Raw genomic sequence first — 22,473 nt, forward strand, 5'->3', positions numbered from 1 at the left:
GCCTTTCTAACAACTGAATGCATGCTGTTCTTATCTGTATCTGGTCACAGGTCAAAATGTAATACTGTGACGACAATTCAGTCACTGACAGTCACGATGGGTCAATGCTTAGTTACTAAAAATGTGCAGGTTTCTTGTTTTAGATGGAAATATGTAAACCTACATGAGACAAAATAAATATAGGGGTACAAAACAGCCCACAACACGAGCATGGACGGAACCCTATAGGAAGATGCATATATAGCTGCGGGCATTTATAGGCTTCAAGTTCAATAACATCTATAAAGCACGGAAAGCGATCTAATACTAGTAACAAACCTTATGTATGCACAATTTCTGACTAAAAGTTTCTTGTAATATAATCTTTAATAACTATGCCACGTAAGCTATGTTAAAAATAATCATGATATATGCAATGGCCAAAACAGAATGCAATGTTTAACCATGACAAATATCAAGGTGTAAACTCTGTTACATCGTATTTTGGGGAAAGAAAAACATGCAGGTGTTGAGAAATCTCGCATTGCACGTTTCCCCGCAAGGCAGAAACCCCGGAGCAAAGGTCGCGGTGGTGTAGCGCCGATTTCCGCAGCTCTGCGCGGCTCCGCCAATGGGATCGCGGGGATTCTGGTGCGCTGCGCAGGAACCGCGGAAATCTGCGCTACCCCACCGCGACCTATGCAACACTGTTGACAAACAACCTCGGCTGAGGGGGGTCGCCAGGCAAACTAGCTATACCAACTTAGCTAGCGATCAGATAAGACAATAAGTATGCATTAACGACTACTAAACTACGTGTATTTTACCAAGACGTGTAATAAGGTCTGGTGTCATCTGTGAACCATCGCCTAACATACTGAACCAAAGCGTCTGTAAACAGCCAACCGACCAAACTAGCACGTTGATCTCCGATTACACTGGCAGGCGTTTTCTTCCCGTAAAAATACTAGTTAACAAACTAGTCATCCTTATTTGCTGTTTTCTGAGCCGACGGCAACTATTTTCTCCCGAGATCCGACCTTCACGGTTAAATCGCGATATGCTTTGTTATGCAAGACGAGAGGGCAACGCAGCAAAAAAAAAAAAAAAAAAAAAACACGGTCGAAGTGAATCTGAAAAATGAATGAAAGCAGACATTAAAAACGTGACAAAGCCCACTAGCTCCATTATCGATCGAGCTCAAATTTAAATAGAGGCAGAACGATCCCAAAGAAACTACGAACTCAAGGGACCCGGAAAGGAAAGGTAGCTGGTCAAAATGAAGGAAAACATGCATAGGAGCAGACATCAAATATACATCAAATGAAATGCATTCAGCAGGAACTTCAGTTGAGGGGATCCTGCTGGAAACCCCGACTGTGAATCTGTTGTTTGAGATGTCCTTGCTTTGTTCACAACCCTTCCCTCTCTAGCGACGGGTTTAGTGTGCATTAAAACAGTCTAGATCACTGTGATTGTGAATGCAATAAATCAGATTTCCCCTTCCTACGATCTCTATTAAAAGAAAAAAAAAAAAAAAAAAAGCAGGCCAGTCCGTTTCCTGACTTTATTTTCCGTTTCAGTTATCCCTTCACTGTTTTCACGTTTGGCTCCATTAATACACACGTTGGACTTTAATTGCATATTTTTATTACACATTCAACCGTATATTCCATCTGCGAGCGGTTTAACTTTCGGCATATTCTACAGATATGAATTATTATTACGAAAACTATACTCTATCAGACCCGAGTTACCTACCTCCTTCCTCTCCTCCACTGTACAGCGACAACTGCACTGGCCGCGCTTCTGCGCATGCGCGTCAGCACATTTTTTTGGTGTGTGTGTGTGTGGGGGGGGCACACTGTACGTTTACGGAATATTAACTCCATGGACGTATACAATGAATCACAAGCATGCCACCGTGCCAAAAAGTCATGTAAACATACCATTTATAGAAAGGTACATTACATAGAGTAAATAACAATATGGTGCTTAGACGTACGCATTGCGCAGTATTGACAGTTATCTAAACTTAATCATATGTTTTAAGCTCATTAGTGTACAGATTACTAATTCCAACTAACGCACTCCAAGGTAACAAAGTATTCATAGATCAGGCTGGGTGCTGATCAAGTACTTCACTAAAATAATTTGGTTTTCTTCAAATGATCCAAGAAAGCCCGACTGGAGTGCAACTGCATTGCTTCTAAATGACGTCATGACATCAAGATGGTGACATTTATAGACGCTCCCTTCTGCGGAGAGCGAGAAGTGATTGCAAAATCTGAAGTTTTTCTTTTTGTTCTATGACGTTGCGGGGACTTAGACACAGACGGCAAATGCTCCAAGCACGCTTGGATAGCAAACACAACAGACGTTGCTTTTACAGTACAGAGCAATCACGAAGGTTTCCAGAAGGCTATGCACATCTGGGATAACTGCATTAAAGTAAACAACCAAAAAGTGCACAGTTTTCATTAGTTTGGCCGTCTTTTGCTGTGAGGCAAGTGATCTCCAACTGATCAGGGGTATTGAAATAAATGATCTAGTTGCATAAATAACAGTACAGCATACTGATTCAGATCTGTATATTTGTATACAGATTTGTATGCAGACACATATATTTGTATACAGATCTGTATATATTACGGTTTATATCTACTAAATATCATTATATATAATACAAATACAACAATATCCATTCGAATTTATGTTTGTGTATTCTGATTTAGAATGACCACCATAGTTTCTTCATATTGACGCATTATTGATTATGTGATTCATGCAGGTAGCTTTGTTGGGTAAGCATAGTCCAGTTCGTACACCTTATTAAGACTGAGCATCAGTTTGAAAAGGTGGTAACACTTTTTTAATTTGCACTGTAACTGCACAATGATGTACGTATAACAGGGTTTGGTAAATATTGTTTCATAAACACTTCAAGCAACATAGTGTCAGCACACTTAAAACCAATATACTATTATATTTGACTGTTACGCCCCCTAGTGGGAATCAATATTATTGCCGAATACTCTCTGTGTGTGTGTGTGTGTGTGTGTGTGTGTGTGTGTGTGTTTGTGTGCGGCAACTTTGAGAGCTAAACACACCATTTTCCATGTAGACCCATAACAACAACAACAACAACAACAATAATAATAATAATAATAATAATAATAATAATAATAATAATAATAATATCATATGTAATTATCACTAATGCCTTAAATGCTATACAAAGTGTAGAGACCTTCATTATAGCACTAAGTCCAGGATAGGATTTGATGGCAGTAGGCTTAGCATTATAATGGGGGTGCTGTATTATTATTATTATTATTATTATTATTATTATTATTATTATTATTATTATTATTTCTTAGCCAACGCCCTTATCCAGGGAGCTGTAGGAGACAACTATACATTCATACAAAATCAGCTGATGATATGTGAGTGGCATTACAAAGAAGGACATCAATTTCTTGCAAGATTATTGTGACTGTACTCTCCCTACATGGCACCCCAAAAAACACATTTTTTTGTTTTTAATCTTCAAAGAGACACATATACCCATGCCTCCACATCCATTGATTAGAACTGATCAGAGCATTGAACAGAGTTGCAAATTGTAAAAATTACAAGTACAAGTAAAGAGGATCATGAATCACCACTACCTGAAGCATCAATGGAGATGGAAATCAATTCCACTTTAATGATGGCAACAACGCATATGTAAACATTAATAAAAACATGCTTTGCATAACTAGATGATTAAAGATGAACTATCCTATCGATTTAACTTAAATTAAATTAGGGGTAAGATTTATTTTCCACATAGGCTACTACCTTTCCTGGATTAAAAAATAAAGAATCTAGGTTATTACGTAGCTCACCCCATAGTCCTCGCAGACGATTTGCAGAGGAAATTCCAGTAGTAAATTTTGCATTTACTGTGCATTTAGCGTATTGCGTATTATTCCATTTAATTTACACTCTACAAAATGAAGGTTCTTTAGCGGTTCTATTTAGAACCTTTGGGTTCTCCGTGAGTTTATTTTCATTAAAGGGTTAATTTAAGAACCGATCCGTCGTAAACAAGGGATAATTTAAGAACCATTTTTAATCATGATCGGAGTTGATTTAAGATCCATTTAAGGTTCTTTAAGGAGCCTTGTTTGCAAGGAACCTTGGTAAAAGTTTAGGCGGCAAGTGTCCTGATTCATACAGTATTACTACACACCCACAGAGGGCAGCAACAGCCTATCACTGATATAACCCATACTTTCGAGTGGTACAGTTTCTATATCTGCAAAGCTTAAATAATAGATTACTTTTTACTGATTATAACCAATATCAAAGAGCAGAAAAAAGGGTCCGACTATATATATATTTTCAATTTTCAACACGTTCATTATTTAAGTCAATAGGTTTATAATTTAAGATTTAGTTCTATTCATAAAACAAACATATAACCTGCAGTTCAAAAGTATGGTACAGAAAATCGCCCACGTCTGTTGGAACACGTGAATACATAAAGAATGTAAGCTTGTGATTCCTAATTAAAATTGCCTTTTCAACCCTTAACTTCTGTTTTAAAAGATTGCTGTCTTTTTTCATACATTGTATAAAGGACACTTCTATAAAAAAAAAGATTGCCAAAATGCTAAATAATGCATTAATCACGTATAAATTGTTGTAATATATCCAGCTCTGAAAAGACATTGGAACAATAGCTGTAACTCAATATATTATACCTTAAACTGAAAATATTAGAGAGGAATGTGTTTTAGAGGTGTCTGCTTCTTAAAAGCGACGATTTCTCTCTCCTGCTGACATCAGCACTGCACCAAAATGGACAGTTCCATCTAGCAGTACCTCCCGGACTGTAAAACATTTCCGTATGAAACTTATAACAATATCAAAGAGTGACATCAAAATGTGTCATTTTTTAAAAATAATGTGTTATGGTTCTTAATATTCTTATGCGAGTATTGATCAAACTAAAACATCTACAGCGTAGTCTACTTTTGTTGCCTTGGGCTGAAGTTAATTATTGATTGGCACGGTCCTGGTATATATATAAGGCGCAGTGGGTGCTGCACTCTTTCTTCTGAAACGCCAAGATGAGTTACGGATCGGACTACTACATCTCTTCCTCCTACCGGAAGATTTTTGGGGACTCCCCTCGCTACTCAGCATCTCCCTCTCGGCTGGGTAGCGCCTCCTCCTCCCGCAGCTCCATCTCCTCCAGCGGCTTTAGGTCCCAGTCGCTCTCCCGGAGCAGCGCCTCTTCCCTAGGCTCCTACAGGAGATCTGGACACTCTTCTTTCTCACCGGGAACCGGCGAAAACCTTGATTTGGCGCAGACGTCGGTGCTCAACAATGAGTTTAAAATCATCCGAACAAATGAGAAGGAGCAGCTCCAGGGGCTCAACGACCGCTTTGCCATGTTCATCGATAAGGTGCGCACCCTGGAGCAGCAGAACAAGGTCCTGGAGACCGAGCTGGTGGCGCTGCGGCAGAGGCAGAGCGAGCCCTCCCGACTGGCGGAGATCTACCAGCAGGAGATCCGAGAACTGCGCTCTCAGCTGGAGGAGGTCAACGGCGAGAAGTCGCAGATACTCATCGATCGGGACAACATCGAGGAGGACCTGCAGAAGCTGAGAGCCAAGTACGAGGATGAAATCAGGGCTCGGGAGGAGGCCGAGCAAACCCTGAAGGCTTACAAGAAAGACGTGGACGACGCCACCATGGTGAGACTGGACCTGGAGAAGAAAGTGGAGTCTCTGCTGGACGAGATCTCTTTCCTGAGGAAGGTGCATGAGGAAGAGGTGGCCGAGCTGATGTCTATGATCCAGGCGGCGCAGGTCTCGGTGGAGATGGAAGTCTCCAAACCGGACCTCACCTCCGCCCTGAAGGAGATCAGGGGCCAGTACGAGTCTCTGGCCTCTAAGAACCTGCAGTCCGCCGAGGAGTGGTACAAGTCCAAGTTTGCCAACCTGAGCGAACAGGCCGCCAAGAGCAACGATGTGATCCGGGCGAGCAGGGAGGAGATCAACGAGTTCAGGAGGCAACTTCAGTCCAGGACCATTGAAACTGAGAGCCTGCGTGGCACCAACGAGTCACTGGAGAGGCAGATCCGGGAGATGGAGGAGAGGCACAATGCCGAAATTGGGGGATACCAGGTAAGGACCTCCATCATTTTTATAGTTTAGGGTGTCACAGGAGTGAAATAGCATTCATTGCATTTTGTTTTCATATTGCTCATGCATGTACTGTATCCGTATAAAACGTATGTAAAAAAAAAAAAAAAAAATCGTGGCTAAAAAAAAAAAAAGTTTTCTCTTAAAAGAGAAACGTGACCAATTGAATTAACGGTGACTGTGAAACATTTATTTAACAAATACTACGGGCTGGTTTCACAGACCTGGAATACCATTAGTCTGGGAATAACCACGATTTTCTTTTTTGGTAGAGGACTAGTGCTGATCAAGGTATTATGAAACCAGCTGTAAGGGACACTGTTTAGAAAATCCTAAAATAAGGAACAGTGATGTTCAATAATACAGTTTAACTCGAACTGCTCACTACTTTATAAGGTCTATACATCAGACACGATTAGTTGTGCATTAATTGAGGGTACTTATAAACGTGTAATTGGAGATAAAACTTAGTCATGATCAAGAGCTCTGTCCAAGGTGCCGAATCAGTGTTTCTGAAGGGTTTCAGGCGAAGGTTTGTCGCGGTGGTGTGGCGCAGATTCCCGCAGTTCTGCACACATCTGCAGATTCCCCCGGATTGGTGGAGAAGCGCAGATCCGAGCAGAACTGCGGACATCTGCGCTACACCAGCCATTGGTCACCCAGCGGCCAGATAAAGAGGATTCTAGATCAAGCTTAAGATGTCAAATCCCAAAGACAGCAGCGCAGCTAACAATATATTCTCGAAGAGATTTTGCTCATAATATTTTACGATTTTAAATAATGCCCTTGTTTTCAAACTCGTATTTTTTCGTTTTTGTTTTTGTAGATGTTCTTTATTAATATATAAAACACATTGACTTGTGGATAAGGTATATGTACATCTTTTTTTTTTTTTTAGGATATTAAATTACGTAAGAATACAATCAAGTTCCCATAGTACCCAGTAATCGCCTTTTCCTATTACAGATACTAAATCCTTAGGACAGGGGATGATGGCTAACTTTCACCCAGTGTATAAGGACATTACGCACCAGAAAATCAGATTAAAATGCATCCACTTTTTGTTGCGTGTTCACTTGAAGGACTGGCACGGTTTGAAGTCGTGAAAGCTTGAATATCAACTTGGATAAAGCTAATGATAACTGTTAGTGCTATACTGGAACATTCACTAGCGTTTAGATGTTCTTATAAAAAGAAAATTCAACAGTGAAAAGGTGCATTTCGTTTATAGACACCACATTAAGTCCATTCATTTGATCGTTGCATCCTAATACAGCCTGACGTCTGACACGTGGAGAGAAGGCGCAATGCCAGCTATGGGGTTTGGAGAGGAAACGGTCCGCAAGCATCTGCAGCACAGCATGGACCATCCCCGGGGCGGTGTAATTCATCTGAATTACAATTACTTCAGAAAACTAAACCCTACTTAAGATCTAGAGATGCCCGTTAGACACAGGAATAACTTAATTTCGTAAAACATATACAATACATCTCCTGTAGAATTAAAACCTATGGAGTGTTGTTTAATTCCATCCACCTATTTATAGGGCTTCTGTAAAGTGATCCTTTAGGCTACTTGAGTACTACAAATGCTGTTGTGTAAAAATGTCACACTCACAAGAAAGAATAGAAAGAAAGAAAGAAAGAAAGGAGTGGTGAAATAAAATAAAAACATAACACACATTTTGAGAAATATAGGTGCCATATAGTTTCATTTTTCCTATTGTACAACTGATTTACTGCTTTGGGTTTGATAAAATGTCCCATCAACTTGAGTGTATTGTTCGGCTTTGTCTATTGTCCAGGACACCATCGGACAGCTAGAGAACGAACTGAGGAGCACCAAGAGCGAGATGGCTCGCCACCTGAGGGAGTACCAGGACCTGCTGAATGTCAAAATGGCTCTGGACATTGAGATAGCGGCCTACAGGTACTGTGTTTCTAACTGTAACGAGCACCTTTCAATTCACAGTGATCTTTGTTCAAATCTTATGAATGGGAAATGCTTTGGACTTCAATGAAGAAGTCCCTCGGACTATAATAACAATCAACAATAGGCTCATCTACAATAGACATGTCTGGTGATTGCTGGTAATTAACTACATACTGTAATAAAGAGGCCCATTATGATCTTTTTTAATTACCACTGAAAGGAAGTAATCAAATCCCAGGGATATAGAAGTGTGTGCTGGTTGTGCTACATTGTGCCTTATACAAAATTTCACAACAATCATGTAACATGTTTCCTGCTTAACAATGTCACTGACCAGAGAGATGTATTAGCATATTTATTATCAATACCAATAATTAGTTCAGCTGTGGAAGTTGTGTTCATTATAACATTGCCACATTCTACATCTTTTTTTCTTTTTTTTTGCATAGCATATGTCAAAATATGTAAATCTGCTCAGTATTTTCAAATATAATTATATTATATGTGAGATTGTGAAATTAATTAAACCAAGCTGTATTCTACAAGGACACAAGGACCACCCAGCAAATACAGTTCCTATTTAGGAATCGTCAGTGTCCGTTATGGAGACTACCTGGCATAATAAAAAAATGACTTCACTTTAGCCAAGTAGTGTTTTTATAGAGTATAATTGAAGTTGTCCAAATGGGTAGCAAGTTGTCTTTAAAATGTCTTCTGTTGCTGTCGTTCACACTGCTGACTTCCATCCTTCTGTTTCCCCTAGGAAACTGCTTGAAGGTGAGGAGACCCGTTTCAGCACGGGCATCAGCCTCCCCACCCCAAATCTGGGGCCTAGCATGAGCTACGGCTACCAGACGCGGGTCTACTCCAGCTCCCCTAAGACCACCTCCGCCAAGAGGGAGGAGAAGGAGGCAGAGCCCCCTGCCAAGCCCACCAAGGCTGCCACCCAGCGCGAGACCTTTGAGGAGATCATCGAGGAGACCGTCTCCACCAAGAAGGTGGAAAAGACCGAGATGGAGGATACCAACCAGAAAAACTAAACTGCCCCAATCCCCAACCCCAACCCCCCACACAACCATCTTACTTATACATCCACCATCCCAAGAACAGGCTCAGAGAGGAATCCCTACACTTCACCCCATGACTCCACAGTCTGACTGCAGTCATGTTTGTCACTGTCCTATTCCTGGGCAAGCTGTGCACTAATGTCCTCATAGACACAGAGCCCCTTGTTCTCCACAGTAAGATCAAATATTTATTTCACAATCACAGAGTGAGCTGGATTACAGTATGTGTTCTCCACAGATGCCAACCAACAGGCAGATCTAAACATGCTTGCAGGGCTTATAAAGTACCTCAGACACATTTCAGAGGGCATGCTTGTGCCATACACAGTAAATGGAGACCACATCACAAGTATACCCAGCTTCACTAATACACAACTAAAGAGTTAACACACTTGTCCATTTCATCCTAGTGTGAGTGTATCCATAGATTGATAGTGATAGTAGATAGTTGATGTTGTAAATGCAGAAATGTTTATCTCTAGAATAAGGAACACCTTGAAGTCATATGAAATGACATGTGAGATTATTTAGATTTATTCACCTCTAGGTGTTTTTTGAAGGCATAACTAGTCTAGCCACTGTTAATTCAACCCATCTGTTAATATTGGTTGTACAGTGCAATTGTATTTTCCTACAATGAACATACTGTTAAATGCCTCTCCGTTACTAACCAAATCCATCATGTTCCTGTTTCAGGATGTGCAGTTCTAAGACAAACTCCTCTCTGAGATTGCTCTTGGTATTTAAAACTGTGAGCCATCTGTTCTTCTCATCCCCTCCTGAAACAAGGAAAACAAAATCAACCATTAGATGCATGTTGTGCTTTTCATGTTTGCATGGTGATTCTGTGTGGGCCATTGACTGTCCTCACGTGACCTTAGGTCTCCTTAAATTGTCATGTTATCAGTCACAGTGTTTCAAATTCATTTCCGAATTTAACACCAGAATTGCAAAATAGGTGATGGTTACACAACAAACTAATCTGTGCATAAGACAGCTCTGGAGTCTACCACACAGCACTGCCACAGTCGTTTACAATGCTGGCCAGAGCTCAACTGATAGCTGAGATCTGATTGAGGGCACGTTTGTTTTTTTAAGAGCCTCAAAAAAGCACCTTACTTACTGACTCCCTTAATGCTACAGAAAGTAAAATCCCTCCCCACCATAAATGCTTGTCGTTATTGCACTATATGTGTAGGCAAGTATGCAGAACAACTTGATTTCGAAGAGCTAAGGAAATCAGGGATGCTTCTTGAGGTTTTTAGATACGAATGTTATCCTAAATCTCATCTCAGTGATGTCTGTAGGACTCTTGAACTGTGGTGACCGCACTATAGGCCATCCCTCTTAGCCTTAGCAATACGAAAGACTAATTGAAAGACTTCATTAGCCTTAAAACTGTGTTTCACTTTGCTCAGCTACAGCTGCTAGTCTGGACGAGGTGCATATTGTCCTCTCAAAACAGGGGTTGTATGTCAATGTGTTGAGTATCCTGATTTACAGAGAGCAACCTTGAAGCACGGCTTGGGAGAAAATGGACGAATCATTTTAGTTTAAACGGACATTGCCTCACATTCAGTACACCTGTATTTAGATGTAAAAATGACACTTTATTCTTACATCTTACTACTTAAAACTATGGATAGTCTTCATTGTGTAAGACATTTGCCTATCTATGCTACTTAGTAGTAGCTACTGACACTGTATTAAATCCTTTGCAGTTGCAGCAGAGGATTTAGTTTTCAGCTAACTACAGTAAAAATACTAAATTGTTTCACTTATCTGCCATGGAATCACCTATAGTAGCATCACAGAAACCAAATACAGACCTCCAAAGTGAACCTTCTACAGTACTTGGGCCAAGGAAGTGATGTACTCCATACTGTGTGTCAAACTGTGGGAAGGTTTAGTGTGCATCAAAAAATCTCCCTCATTACAACCCATTACACAATACTCAAGAGTCAATGGACGCTCAATGTTGCTCTCACTCAGCATGTTATGTACATACACTCATATTCACGCGTATTGTGGTATTTTACATCAATCCAAAATAGGAGAGAAACATTTGCTTTCAGAGCAATGCGGTGAAATTGGCTTTAGTATTTGACTTGAGCATGTCGACAGGACGTGAGACACAGACATGGGTGACAGTGGTAAACATTACTCCACACTTTTTTAAAAACCACTAAGATTGCACTGCCAAACTTTTTCTAATGCATCTGTGGCCAGCTTTCATTAAAAAACGACGACAAGGACACAAACTTTTCAACTCATTCTCTCTACATATATTTAAAATTACATGAAATTAATGCTGTAGGTTTTACAAAATGCCTTAATAACACCAGCAGCTTTCTGACTCTGGCGGTCTGTGTGCTTATTGTATGATGCTGTTAAGGATGTGTGGCTTAGGTTCTTTTCTCTCCCCACGTGAAACCAGAATGAAACTTATAATTCTAACACTAAAAATGATAGTGATTGAAAGTAGGTGATCTTAATTGTTCCTTTGTTCCTGACTGCTCTTAACACATATCAATAAATAACTTGACACAAAACCCCCTGTCTTCTGTCATTCTTGGCTCTACACCTTTCTTCTGTCTCATCAATGGACACTGCTGTCGTACCTTTGAGCAAATACTAATTTCACTCAATCATGTATAAAACTTGTATACAATAAGACTTGAATTTGCAGAGAGGGCAAAAAAGACGAGCAACAGCACAGCGATATAGCTTAATAGGCGCCCATGAAGAGAGTGTGGATCCCCAGAGAGCCTGTGCTCTGATGGCGTGACTCGCCTTGATTTCTATAGTAACTGCATAGAGTAATTGCCTGGCATTCCCCAAGGTTTTTAAACATATCAAGAGCCGTCATCATTCTCCCTTTCCATTTTTCATATTGCTTTCCAGATGAGAAGGTCGAGCAAAAACGACAACTCCTCAGTTTATTATTGTTACATTGTTTCTAGGGTACAGAAATAGATTCATTGTTTCCAGATATCCCCCGTTCTCACTATGATCAGATCTGCATTCAAAAGAAGTAAAAAAAAAAAATAATAACTGTGTTGAAACCATTAATTCTGAATGCACAAAGAGATGTTGTTTTGGTGAATGTTTGCTCAAATGCAAATGTTATGCAGGGTTGATTGATCAGTGCAGATTGAGGTCTTGGTCTCCTACATAAGTGTGCTCCTCTGCTAAAGATTATTTTACTGTGCTGACCTTATTGGGTGCCCTCCCCCCCTCCACCTCTGCCTCCTGCTGATCTCCTGTGCAGATCCTGTGGGAAGAGCTGCGACGCAGGCTGCTACTCTGCAGACCTTTAGAGATTTATACATCTGCAGTGCTGTAGGTGTGGGGAGTGTTCAGGGGGCGGGGGATTGCTCTACAATCACACAGGGTACAAAGCAGTTACAAAACAGAACGTCACATCAAAAACAGCACACCGTGCTATTAAAGGGTCAGATTATATCTGCTTAAGTCATCCTCACTGGCCCTGGCTTCATGTACAGCAATGCATGCTTGTGTTCTTAAGCTACTGTCTGCCTGTTTTTAAGGCTTAATTTATCCCTTGCCATTACAGTTACTGTGTCTGCTTCAGAAAAGGATCCTTGAGACAAAACACGTTCCAATGAATGAAGGGAGGGTCTTATTAGTGACACTAACTTACTGCCTGACCTTACTAATAGCAAAGTACACACCTGTACATCATAGCACTTACATTTATTAGTAATAGAAAGTAGCATCTTACAAAAGGTGAATCCACCACTGAGGACAGTATTGTAGTTTTCTCTATTAGAAGGTGAGTCAAAGTCTTTTCAGAAGCTGCATTTGCTGGGTTGAGGAAGAAACAAAGCCTGTGATCCTATCAATGCAGACTCTGACCCATATGGTTCTGAGACTACAGCGCAGACAGTAGACTGGTTACTGGCTGATTATTGTATTTGCCCCACTGATAAACTCTAAATAACCTCGCTGGATGGCAGCATGCCGGGGTAATTAGACCTGCAGCAATGGACTCTCAGAAAAGGGACAATAATGTAGGGAGACAGCAGCAAACACTGGGCAGGCATTTGGAAGAAAGAAGTTGCTACGATTGCATTTGATTTATTTGTATATATACACTCACCTAAAGGATTATTAGGAACACCATACTAATACTGTGTTTGACCCCCTTTTGCCTTCAGAACTGCCTTAATTCTACGTGGCATTGATTCAACAAGGTGCTGAAAGCATTCTTTAGAAATGTTGGCCCATATTGATAGGATAGCATCTTGCAGTTGATGGAGATTTGTGGGATGCACATCCAGGGCACGAAGCTCCCGTTCCACCACATCCCAAAGATGCTCTATTGGGTTGAGATCTGGTGACTGTGGGGGCCAGTTTAGTACAGTGAACTCATTGTCATGTTCAAGAAACCAATTTGAAATGATTCGACCTTTGTGACATGGTGCATTATCCTGCTGGAAGTAGCCATCAGAGGATGGGTACATGGTGGTCATAAAGGGATGGACATGGTCAGAAACAATGCTCAGGTAGGCCGTGGCATTTAAACGATGCCCAATTGGCACTAAGGGGCCTAAAGTGTGCCAAGAAAACATCCCCCACACCATTACACCACCACACCACCACCACCAGCCTGCACAGTGGTAACAAGGCATGATGGATCCATGTTCTCATTCTGTTTACGCCAAATTCTGACTCTACCATCTGAATGTCTCAACAGAAATCGAGACTCATCAGACCAGGCAACATTTTTCCAGTCTTCAACTGTCCAATTTTGGTGAGCTTGTGCAAATTGTAGCCTCTTTTTCCTATTTGTAGTGGAGATGAGTGGTACCCGGTGGGGTCTTCTGCTGTTGTAGCCCATCCGCCTCAAGGTTGTACGTGTTGTGGCTTCACAAATGCTTTGCTGCATACCTCGGTTGTAACGAGTGGTTATTTCAGTCAAAGTTGCTCTTCTATCAGCTTGAATCAGTCGGCCCATTCTCCTCTGACCTCTAGCATCAACAAGGCATTTTCGCCCACAGGACTGCCGCATACTGGATGTTTTTCCCTTTTCACACCATTCTTTGTAAACCCTAGAAATGGTTGTGCGTGAAAATCCCAGTAACTGAGCAGATTGTGAAATACTCAGACCGGCCCGTCTGGCACCAACAACCATGCCACGGTCAAAATTGCTTAAATCACCTTTCTTTCCCATTCAGACATTCAGTTTGGAGTTCAGGAGATTGTCTTGACCAGGACCACACCCCTAAATGCATTGAAGCAACTGCCATGTGATTTGTTGGTTAGATAATTGCATTAATGAGAAATTGAACAGGTGTTCCTAATAATCCTTTAGGTGAGTGTATATTTGTTTGGCCATTATTCTTCACTGAGTCAACGCCTGTGGTCCATTTCAGTTCTGCAAACAGCAATCCCCTGGCTGGCACTCCCCAGCCGAGCTATAAAACATCCTCTCGCCATAAGCACTCCAGATCGATACTGCATTTCGATGCGCAGCAGACCGCCTATAAATCTCCTTGCCACATAAACCAATCCAAAGCCATAAAGCTATGAGATACCAGGCAAATTAAAATGCATTTACAGTGACTTACTTAAAAAAAAGCAGTGTAAAGTAAGACAAGGATTTTAAACAAGTTCTGAGGGACTTGTAACAGTTGTTTTAAACCTCTTTTTAGTTGTTTTTATAGGACTGGGTGGAAAGGAGATGTAACACCTGTGCTCAGAATGTTATTACCGTGACAAGCAGCAAATCAGATTAATTCATTATCAGTGAGGTTTATAATATATTCAGTGTTAACACAAATTCCTCAAATGCAGAAATACTCAAAGCACTGCCCAAATGTTAGTGACAGGATTATCAGGGTTGACATCTTTCTACACCTATTTTCTCATTTTGAAATAGCCGTGGTACTATTTATAGACTCCCATAATGTACATCATTTTGCAGCATCACAGAAAGTCAAACATTTCGAAGACGCAAAAGAAAAAACTGCACATCAATTGCCATTGAATACCCACTGCACACAGACGCTAAGGCCTGGTACCAATTGACTTATGGAGATATTAGATCATGTATATCGTACTAGACTGTAAGAAAGCTTTTAACAAAATTGGAACATCAGAGCAAATGACCCAAGGTGCTCCCATAACATGCAGTGTTGATTCCACACGTCACCTACAAACCCTAAGCTGGAGCAACCAATTAATTATCGCTAAGGACACGGTGCCACCTTACCCGTCACAGTAGGCACAACCCCACCCCCCCCACCTTACATCCAACTCAATGAGCTGCAATGGATGATTGGTTATCAAAACCAATTGCACTAGAAAAAGGATACATCTCTGGACACCAAACACAACAAGGGTGATGGTCAAATCCAACTGGAAGAAGTTCATGATTGCATCAGCCCCTACGCACATCTCTTGGGAATTCAGAGACACTGAAGCCCTACAGGGATAGGCAGACTCTAACATCATTCATTTCATTCTGTATATTTTCACCAGATAAAGACAGCAAACACTGTGTGGCATGAAATGCACTTCATTATCTAAGGGATGAGGGATTACAGAACCATAATTACGGAAGGAGGACCTCACTAAGGAAAGCTGAATTCTCGTATATGAATAATTCATAAGTATTGATCTAGATCAAAAGTACACCAAGGACACAACAAATAATTCAAAATGATTTTATTTATTTATTTATTTAGAGAGAGAGATTAAATGGATTCAAAGAGATGAAAACTTCCATATAGAAAATCAGGCGAGAGTTTTTGGTGTAAATTGGAAGTGAGATGCTATAGATTGAAACAAGGAGTAACGTCTTGGGAGGCTTTTACCCTGCAGTGGATAGACAAAGGCTGATGATGACTACAATGATGTATATACATCAAGAGCAGCCTTATTGTCTGTCAGTCTACTGCTGGGTAAAGGCCTCTCCCAGAGTGTACAAACACAACTCAGTGTGCAGTGCATAGCTTCTTTTAAGCTTTAAAACCCTTTCCAATGTAAGACCAAACTGGCAAACTGTTTAATAAATAGGTACACAATGTTTTTAACAAAACCAGGAACAGTATTATATGAAAAAAAGTATACATTTACCACACAGGAATGCAATCTAAATTAAAAACAAAAAAATAAAACATGCAATTATTTTCATATTAACTGTGGCAAAGCCTCAGTAGAAAGTAGTGTGAATACCAATATAAACATCTCACCTTCAGTCAGTCCTCTTTAAGCAGAATTCCTGACTGAAGGCCAGACCAGACCGCAGCTGTGCCCTGCTCTGTCCATTATTTATCAGACAGACAGCTCTGGAAAACAGTGAGGTGGGGTCTCTTGCTTATGGTTGGGGTTAATGGTTGCTCGGAGACTGAGAAGAAAAAAGCGCCACAATTACGACTCTTACAATTATCTCAGGACACACATCACTGACTGCTAGGCACCAGCCGGTGTAAACTGGATGTTCATGCCAAACAAATACAAAAGGAATAAAAATATACATTAAGAAAACATCTATGGATCTTCCAAGAATTCATAAAAAATAAATGTATAGAATTAATAATAGTCACAAATGACTATGCATTTAGAATGCATAATTTATTAACAAATAAAGAAATGCAACATTTGATAGGAAAATCTATTTTTCCATTTGTTAGTGTGATTGTTATAATTTCACCTGGGTCACATTTGGAGATTGTGAAGCCTCTATAGAAAGTAAGGCAAAGCTTGGATGACATTGGTCCACTGATGACTGAATCCATTGCTCTGTCACTCGGTTCCCTAGAAGTCAGTCGCAGAACACAAATCAGCATTGGTGAAAAGGGAGAGACAAAGTGTCAGCTACTAAGTGCAACAAAATAAACAAATAACTGAAAATCTCCCATTTAAAAATGCTTAACTGAAAATTTACTGAAATTGGGTTGTTTGCTTCAAGATTCAAAGGAGACCTAGCAAATGTATCAAGCCTAGGACAGCCAATTACAATTATTTTGAAGATGTACATCTAAAATCAGCATAAATATAGATATATATATATTATACATATGCATGTGTGGATTTATAATGGAAATTACAAACATATTTACATAACAAGATTTGCAAACTCAAGTCCAGCAAAAGTTTCCTAACATTAATATGCCTTTTAGAGGGACAGTCTAGCCTTTCAGTTCCCCCTGTCCACCAGCTGCGACTCTGAGAAGCATCACATAGAGGGAAATTTTATAGTCCTGACAACCCACTGAGTTCTGCCCTGAGAGACACTTTCTCCTGATTTCGTCCAGCAATAGCTTTGCAAACGGCTTGTCGGCGCAAATTACAGCAACAAGGCCAGCAGCCAAACAAATTAACAGCCCGCACAAGCAGGGCAACATTAAGAGTTCCAGTATAAGGAAAGAACAGTACACACCCCCAAGGAAGAAAAGACTGTCTCAGTTTCTGACTTGGGCAGCAGTAAACACAAGATACTTTAGAAGTGTTTTTCTTTTTTCTTTTTCTTTAGTCAATCTCTACCGATGAAACTAAAGAGACTTCTGTGACAATATTCAAAATGAATCATGGGAAGTGTCAGTGATGCTCACATTTGAAGGGTTCTGTCAAAGTGCTTACTAAGGAACACTAACTAAACTGGAGTATGCGAGAGGCTTCTCAGTGGTGACCTATCCCACTTTATAATTGCATCTCATCTGCTTTTTTAAACTTTCCAATATATCTGTTGTGCAAAGCCCCATACAGAGGTAGATATAACCAAGACAAAACCCCATAGAAACCCAAGTCTCTATCCTCGAACATGGTCAAATCACATTTTAATTTGAAGGAACTTTGAAGTTATTGCTCTATAGTGCCGACTTTTGTCACCAGTGTGACAATCAACTGAAGCCTGCCATGGCTTCAATCAAAAGTTCTCCAGGAGAATCTTAACAGACTTGGAAAAAGTGTTGAATTTGACTGAGGTTCCAGGGAGTGACTTGCAGTGCTGCTACAATACAAAACCACGAATCTGTCACACCACCTCCAGGGCAGACATCAGTGCCCTGGAGAACGTAAGCAGGAGTTAAGGAGTTAACTTGCATCACTCCTTATGGCTCTGTAGTTCACATAGTCAGAGTCTCAATTAACAAATGCTGGTTAGAGGTCCCATGCTGCGGTGAATCCAATCTTGCAATGTGACCAGGTGGCAGGTCCACAGTCCCTCACTCCTTATAACCAGGAGGCAGAACCAGCCCAAAGTGCAGAACCAGGAGTCCATCCTTAAAAACAGAACAAAACATATATTATTACAATAATGCATTTATAGCCTGTAGCCTAAAAATTAGTCTTTGGGTAACAGCATCTTCTTATATAAGTGGAGCACCCTTTATACAATATATTCCCTGGTGTACCTGTTTTTGTTTTTTAAGAAACAAAAAGGCTAGTGACATTTGAGAGAAGATGGCGTCATTTCTGATCAAATCTAGTCGCCAGCATGACATTTCAAATATGAAAGCTGCCCCTTTAATTTTTACAGACAGGTTTAAGATCTCTGGCTTGTTTGGGGGCCAATATATCCTCTTAGAGGAGAATCTTAGCAGCAGACTGCTATTCAGAGATACAAAGCAATTCAATCTTCAGAGATCACTGAATAGATGAACAGTGAATTGCAGAATAAGCTCTAGCAGAATTTCAGGCAGTAAGTAGTCAGTAAGGGGGGCTTTTAATTTAATATTTAAATTATGGCTATCATCTTCATTTAAATACAAACTACAAGAAATGTGGAAAGAACATGTAGAGCTATATATACATTATATACTGATTACAAGAACCAGGTAAAACCACAAAACCAGGCACACAGGACTCAGCTGTAGCCAGGTATTGTGGCTGTCCTTTGTCTCCTTCAGACACATCAGTTTGTAAGCCACACCTGCTGAAAGGAAACGGCAGCCCCAGCTGTGTTTTCTGCTTAATTATTAAAGACAACACGCCGTGTCCATGCACTCTTCCCATTCACACAATACCCAGCCTAGCCCAGCCCAGCATGCAGCCGGCCTCCCTCTTATGGGATTGGGAGGTGTGGAGGCCTGTCTGCTAAACCTGTCTCTCCTAGGAAAGACTAAAAACAAAACAAAGTAGGTCTCCTACTGAGAGAGCAGATGCTTGACGGTTGTGTACCAGGAAATAAATTACCATAGTGACAGAGGGGCAGTGTACGTTCCCCAGTGTACCAAACCAACCCAGAGACTGGGAACACTGTGGAGCTTCATACAAAGTGCTTTTGCCTTCGTGATTTGACTTAATATATTAAGCAAGATGACCTCTTTCAGCATGGCCATGTAAAGTCAGTATTTTACATTTCAGGTTCTTTTTTTTTTTGGCCCATAATTAGGGAAGCTAAAGCAAAGATTTAAATGATGGTTAATAAATCAATACTGAGTACAACAAAGCAGATACATGTTAGCGCACCCCATACTCAACCCAATCTCTACTAGCAAGGTATGAATAAGCCCCAATTCCACTCTGGGATAGATTGCATTAAATACAGCTGGTTTTATGAAACTAATACAAACAAGCACTTTGTGCATGGGAAGACTGTTTCCTCCTCACCCCGCCCCTGACTTGTGAAAGGAGGCTTCAGCGTGAACTTCTTGACAAACCAGGCATGTCCTGCGCACAGGGGCTGCAGGCTGGGTGTCACATTGCTTGGCTGTCGATGTCTGTCTGGCAGGGAGCTCTTGGCTGCACACAAAAACAGGATGTGGAGAGGGTGACGGCTACATCACAGCCTTAATAATCCCTTCAGTGACCTGGCACCAGCCTCTCTCATTAGGCTCCTCTGGGGAAATTAGCCTGTCAGACACATGGCTGCCACACTGAAAGTGTTTACTCAAGCTAGTGTCTTCTCCAAACCCTATATGTGAGTTAGGGAATAACAAATATTCTGGAAAATAGCCAGAGCTTGTGCACTCCGCTTATTAAAAGCTACTCCACACACTGTCTGACCAGTAATAGTGAAATTCCCTCTCAACATGATGCAACTGTACACTAAGACATGACACCTTGAGATAAAGTATTGCATACAGGGCAAAATGACCAATACAAACAGAACAAGACCTGGGAGTCATTGGAGGATTTTCTCATGGGGTCGTCCCGGTTATATGAGGTAAAGTGATGAAAACTACACAGGCCAGATCACTTTCCTAGGGATACAGGTGCTTAAACACACAGCACCTGAAGCCTCCAGTGTGGGTTTACAATAGCAACCTGGGTCTGTCAGGCCAGGCTGTCTGCTGCAAGAGGGTGGCTGTCTATGCTGTTCGCTTGGTGCTATAAATAGACTGTCTATTCAACACTCCACGCTATCTGAGGCAGACACGACTCTGCTGAAGAAAAAAAAAAAAGAGAAACAGACAAAAGAACTGCAGTGCAGCCCTTTATTGAACTCCTGTATTCAAAAAAAAAAAAAAAAATAGTTACTTATATAAAAAGCTCCAAGCCTTGAACCACTCCAGAAAGCTGCCTCACTCTGCTGTGTTAAATAAATGTTTCTTCTGTCTGGTTTCTTGCCCTGTGGAACTAGTTCTGTCTGTTCTGGTGCTTCAGTCGGGCATCTGCTAAGAAATAAATAAAAAAGACTACCCCCAACCCCCCACACACACTTTTAGAAAACTGTTACCGCCTTCCCTCTTCATCTACCTAAACTGGTGGTCTCTGCTGAACTGTCCCATACATCTGGAGGAAGTGCAGGAAATCACAAGGTCTTTCCATTCCTGGGCCTGTTGAGGTGACTGAAAAACCCTCAACTGTATGAAACGTTTAAAAGGAAACATTGGCTTCACCTGGATCTGGTGTGCATCCCTTAACACCGTTTCATAATCGGTAAACCCTCAAAACTTTTACACTAATCAACAGTCAGAGGTGCCAGGCCAATTTCTCAATTGTGCAGTCCAGGTCACAGCGTGAATGTCCTCAGGCTGCAGGACTAGCACACTGAATTCACCAGAGAGGCAATTTGGGAGCTCCTGTGGTGTTTTTCTGAATATAGTCTGCATGTTCTTGTCATTAGAACAGCAGATGTGTTTGTGTGGTTTATTGTGCTACAGTACAAGTGAAGTGCAAGACTAAAAATGCATTTATATATATATATGTAAATTATTTACTGTGAGGAACAGCTGAGGCACAGTCCATATGTGAAAATAATATTAAGAAAAAAAAATCAGAGGCAAATAGAAAACAAAGGAAAAGGCGCCAATTAGGTCTTACACCTTACTTTTGCTTGGCACTGAACCTGTAAGACTGACAGATTCCTCTTTGAATACATATGAAGATCACACTGCCCTGCTTCCAAATACCCTGAGAAACCCTGTGAGACACATCACTACAAATTAAGACATCTTTGTTTAGCTTTTCACTTATTTGGTGCTAAAATTCCCTTTCCCCAGTGAGCTCCCAGCCTGGCCAGAAGCACCAGGACTGAACAGTTGGCTCTTGTCGACTGTGCTGTAGATATGCAGACTGATACCCTGCCTGCCTGTTTGCCCGTCTCCAGACAATCCATCACCTAACAGGGGTGAGCCAGCACCAACAGCCACAGTGCAGACATAGTCCATCCAAGACTGCACTCTCCATCTCTGCTCTATATGACTCTGCTTCCCATAGACAAGCCCCTAACACTGTCCCAGGGGGATATGGCACTGCATCATCAAAGCACATACCCATTCCACTGCTGCAGGCACACCCTGCTGACAACATTCTACTGCAGAGGACACAAAAGAAGGCAGAATTAAGCAAAAAATCCTCCATTACAAATTTAGTATCCTTTCACTTTATTAAACCACAACACTAAATAAAGGTTTACATTTGGCTCCCTGCAAATGTGAAATCTTATTAAGTCAAATGTGAGCTGCATTCGTTACATCAGAGACCGATGTCCTCATTTAGAAAGTATTGCGAAATGGAGAAATCAGTGTGGCTGGGGCTGGACCGAAGTCAGACAGCTCCCTGCAGAGTGAGCATAGTGCAGCTCATCCAATCAGCAGGCAGCAGTTTACCAAGACTAGAGCAGACAAGAAGAGCAGAAATGTAGCAGCCTACAAAAACACAATAAAAGCGTTGTCCCTTAATGCCGAAAAGATACATTCTGTCAGGAGAGACAGTCCAACCCATGGAACTTTGATCTGTTATCAGACACCCTACTGGTATAGATCAAACAGGGCCTAGCTACTCTGGAAAAACCAATGGGTGCTTTCTGAATTAAAAATTATAATCACACATTGACAGCTCAAGATCCTCAAAGTCCACTTGGGAATTGGAAGAGGTG

General features: G+C 41.0%; 3 protein-coding genes across 3 annotated transcripts in view; 1 reads left to right on the top strand and 2 right to left on the bottom strand.

Annotated features, from left to right (window-relative positions):
- The window catches only part of nt5c2a (5'-nucleotidase, cytosolic IIa), a 30,131-nt gene extending 28,322 nt beyond the window's left edge, over positions 1-1,809 (bottom strand). The window contains exon 1 of the mRNA XM_066693297.1: positions 1,741-1,809. Coding sequence (XP_066549394.1) covers positions 1,741-1,796 — 56 coding nt within the window. The 5' untranslated portion in view covers positions 1,797-1,809. The remainder of the gene's footprint in view (positions 1-1,740) is intronic.
- Positions 1,810-5,065: 3,256 nt separating this feature from the next.
- On the top strand, positions 5,066-10,337 carry inaa (internexin neuronal intermediate filament protein, alpha a). Its single transcript, XM_066693424.1, has 3 exons — positions 5,066-6,161; positions 7,985-8,109; positions 8,876-10,337. Exons 1-3 carry the CDS (start codon positions 5,100-5,102, stop codon positions 9,150-9,152), a joined length of 1,464 nt encoding a protein of 487 aa, XP_066549521.1. The 5' UTR covers positions 5,066-5,099; the 3' UTR covers positions 9,153-10,337.
- A 5,518-nt stretch (positions 10,338-15,855) lies between these two features.
- pcgf6 (polycomb group ring finger 6) overlaps positions 15,856-22,473 on the bottom strand; it is a 34,535-nt gene continuing 27,917 nt past the window's right edge. The window contains exon 10 of the mRNA XM_066692781.1: positions 15,856-18,430. Within this exon, the coding sequence (XP_066548878.1) occupies positions 18,374-18,430 (57 nt within the window). The 3' untranslated portion in view covers positions 15,856-18,373. The remainder of the gene's footprint in view (positions 18,431-22,473) is intronic.

The sequence above is a fragment of the Amia ocellicauda genome, chromosome 20 (assembly GCF_036373705.1).
Source record: "Amia ocellicauda isolate fAmiCal2 chromosome 20, fAmiCal2.hap1, whole genome shotgun sequence".
NCBI classification, from domain to species: domain Eukaryota; kingdom Metazoa; phylum Chordata; class Actinopteri; order Amiiformes; family Amiidae; genus Amia; species Amia ocellicauda.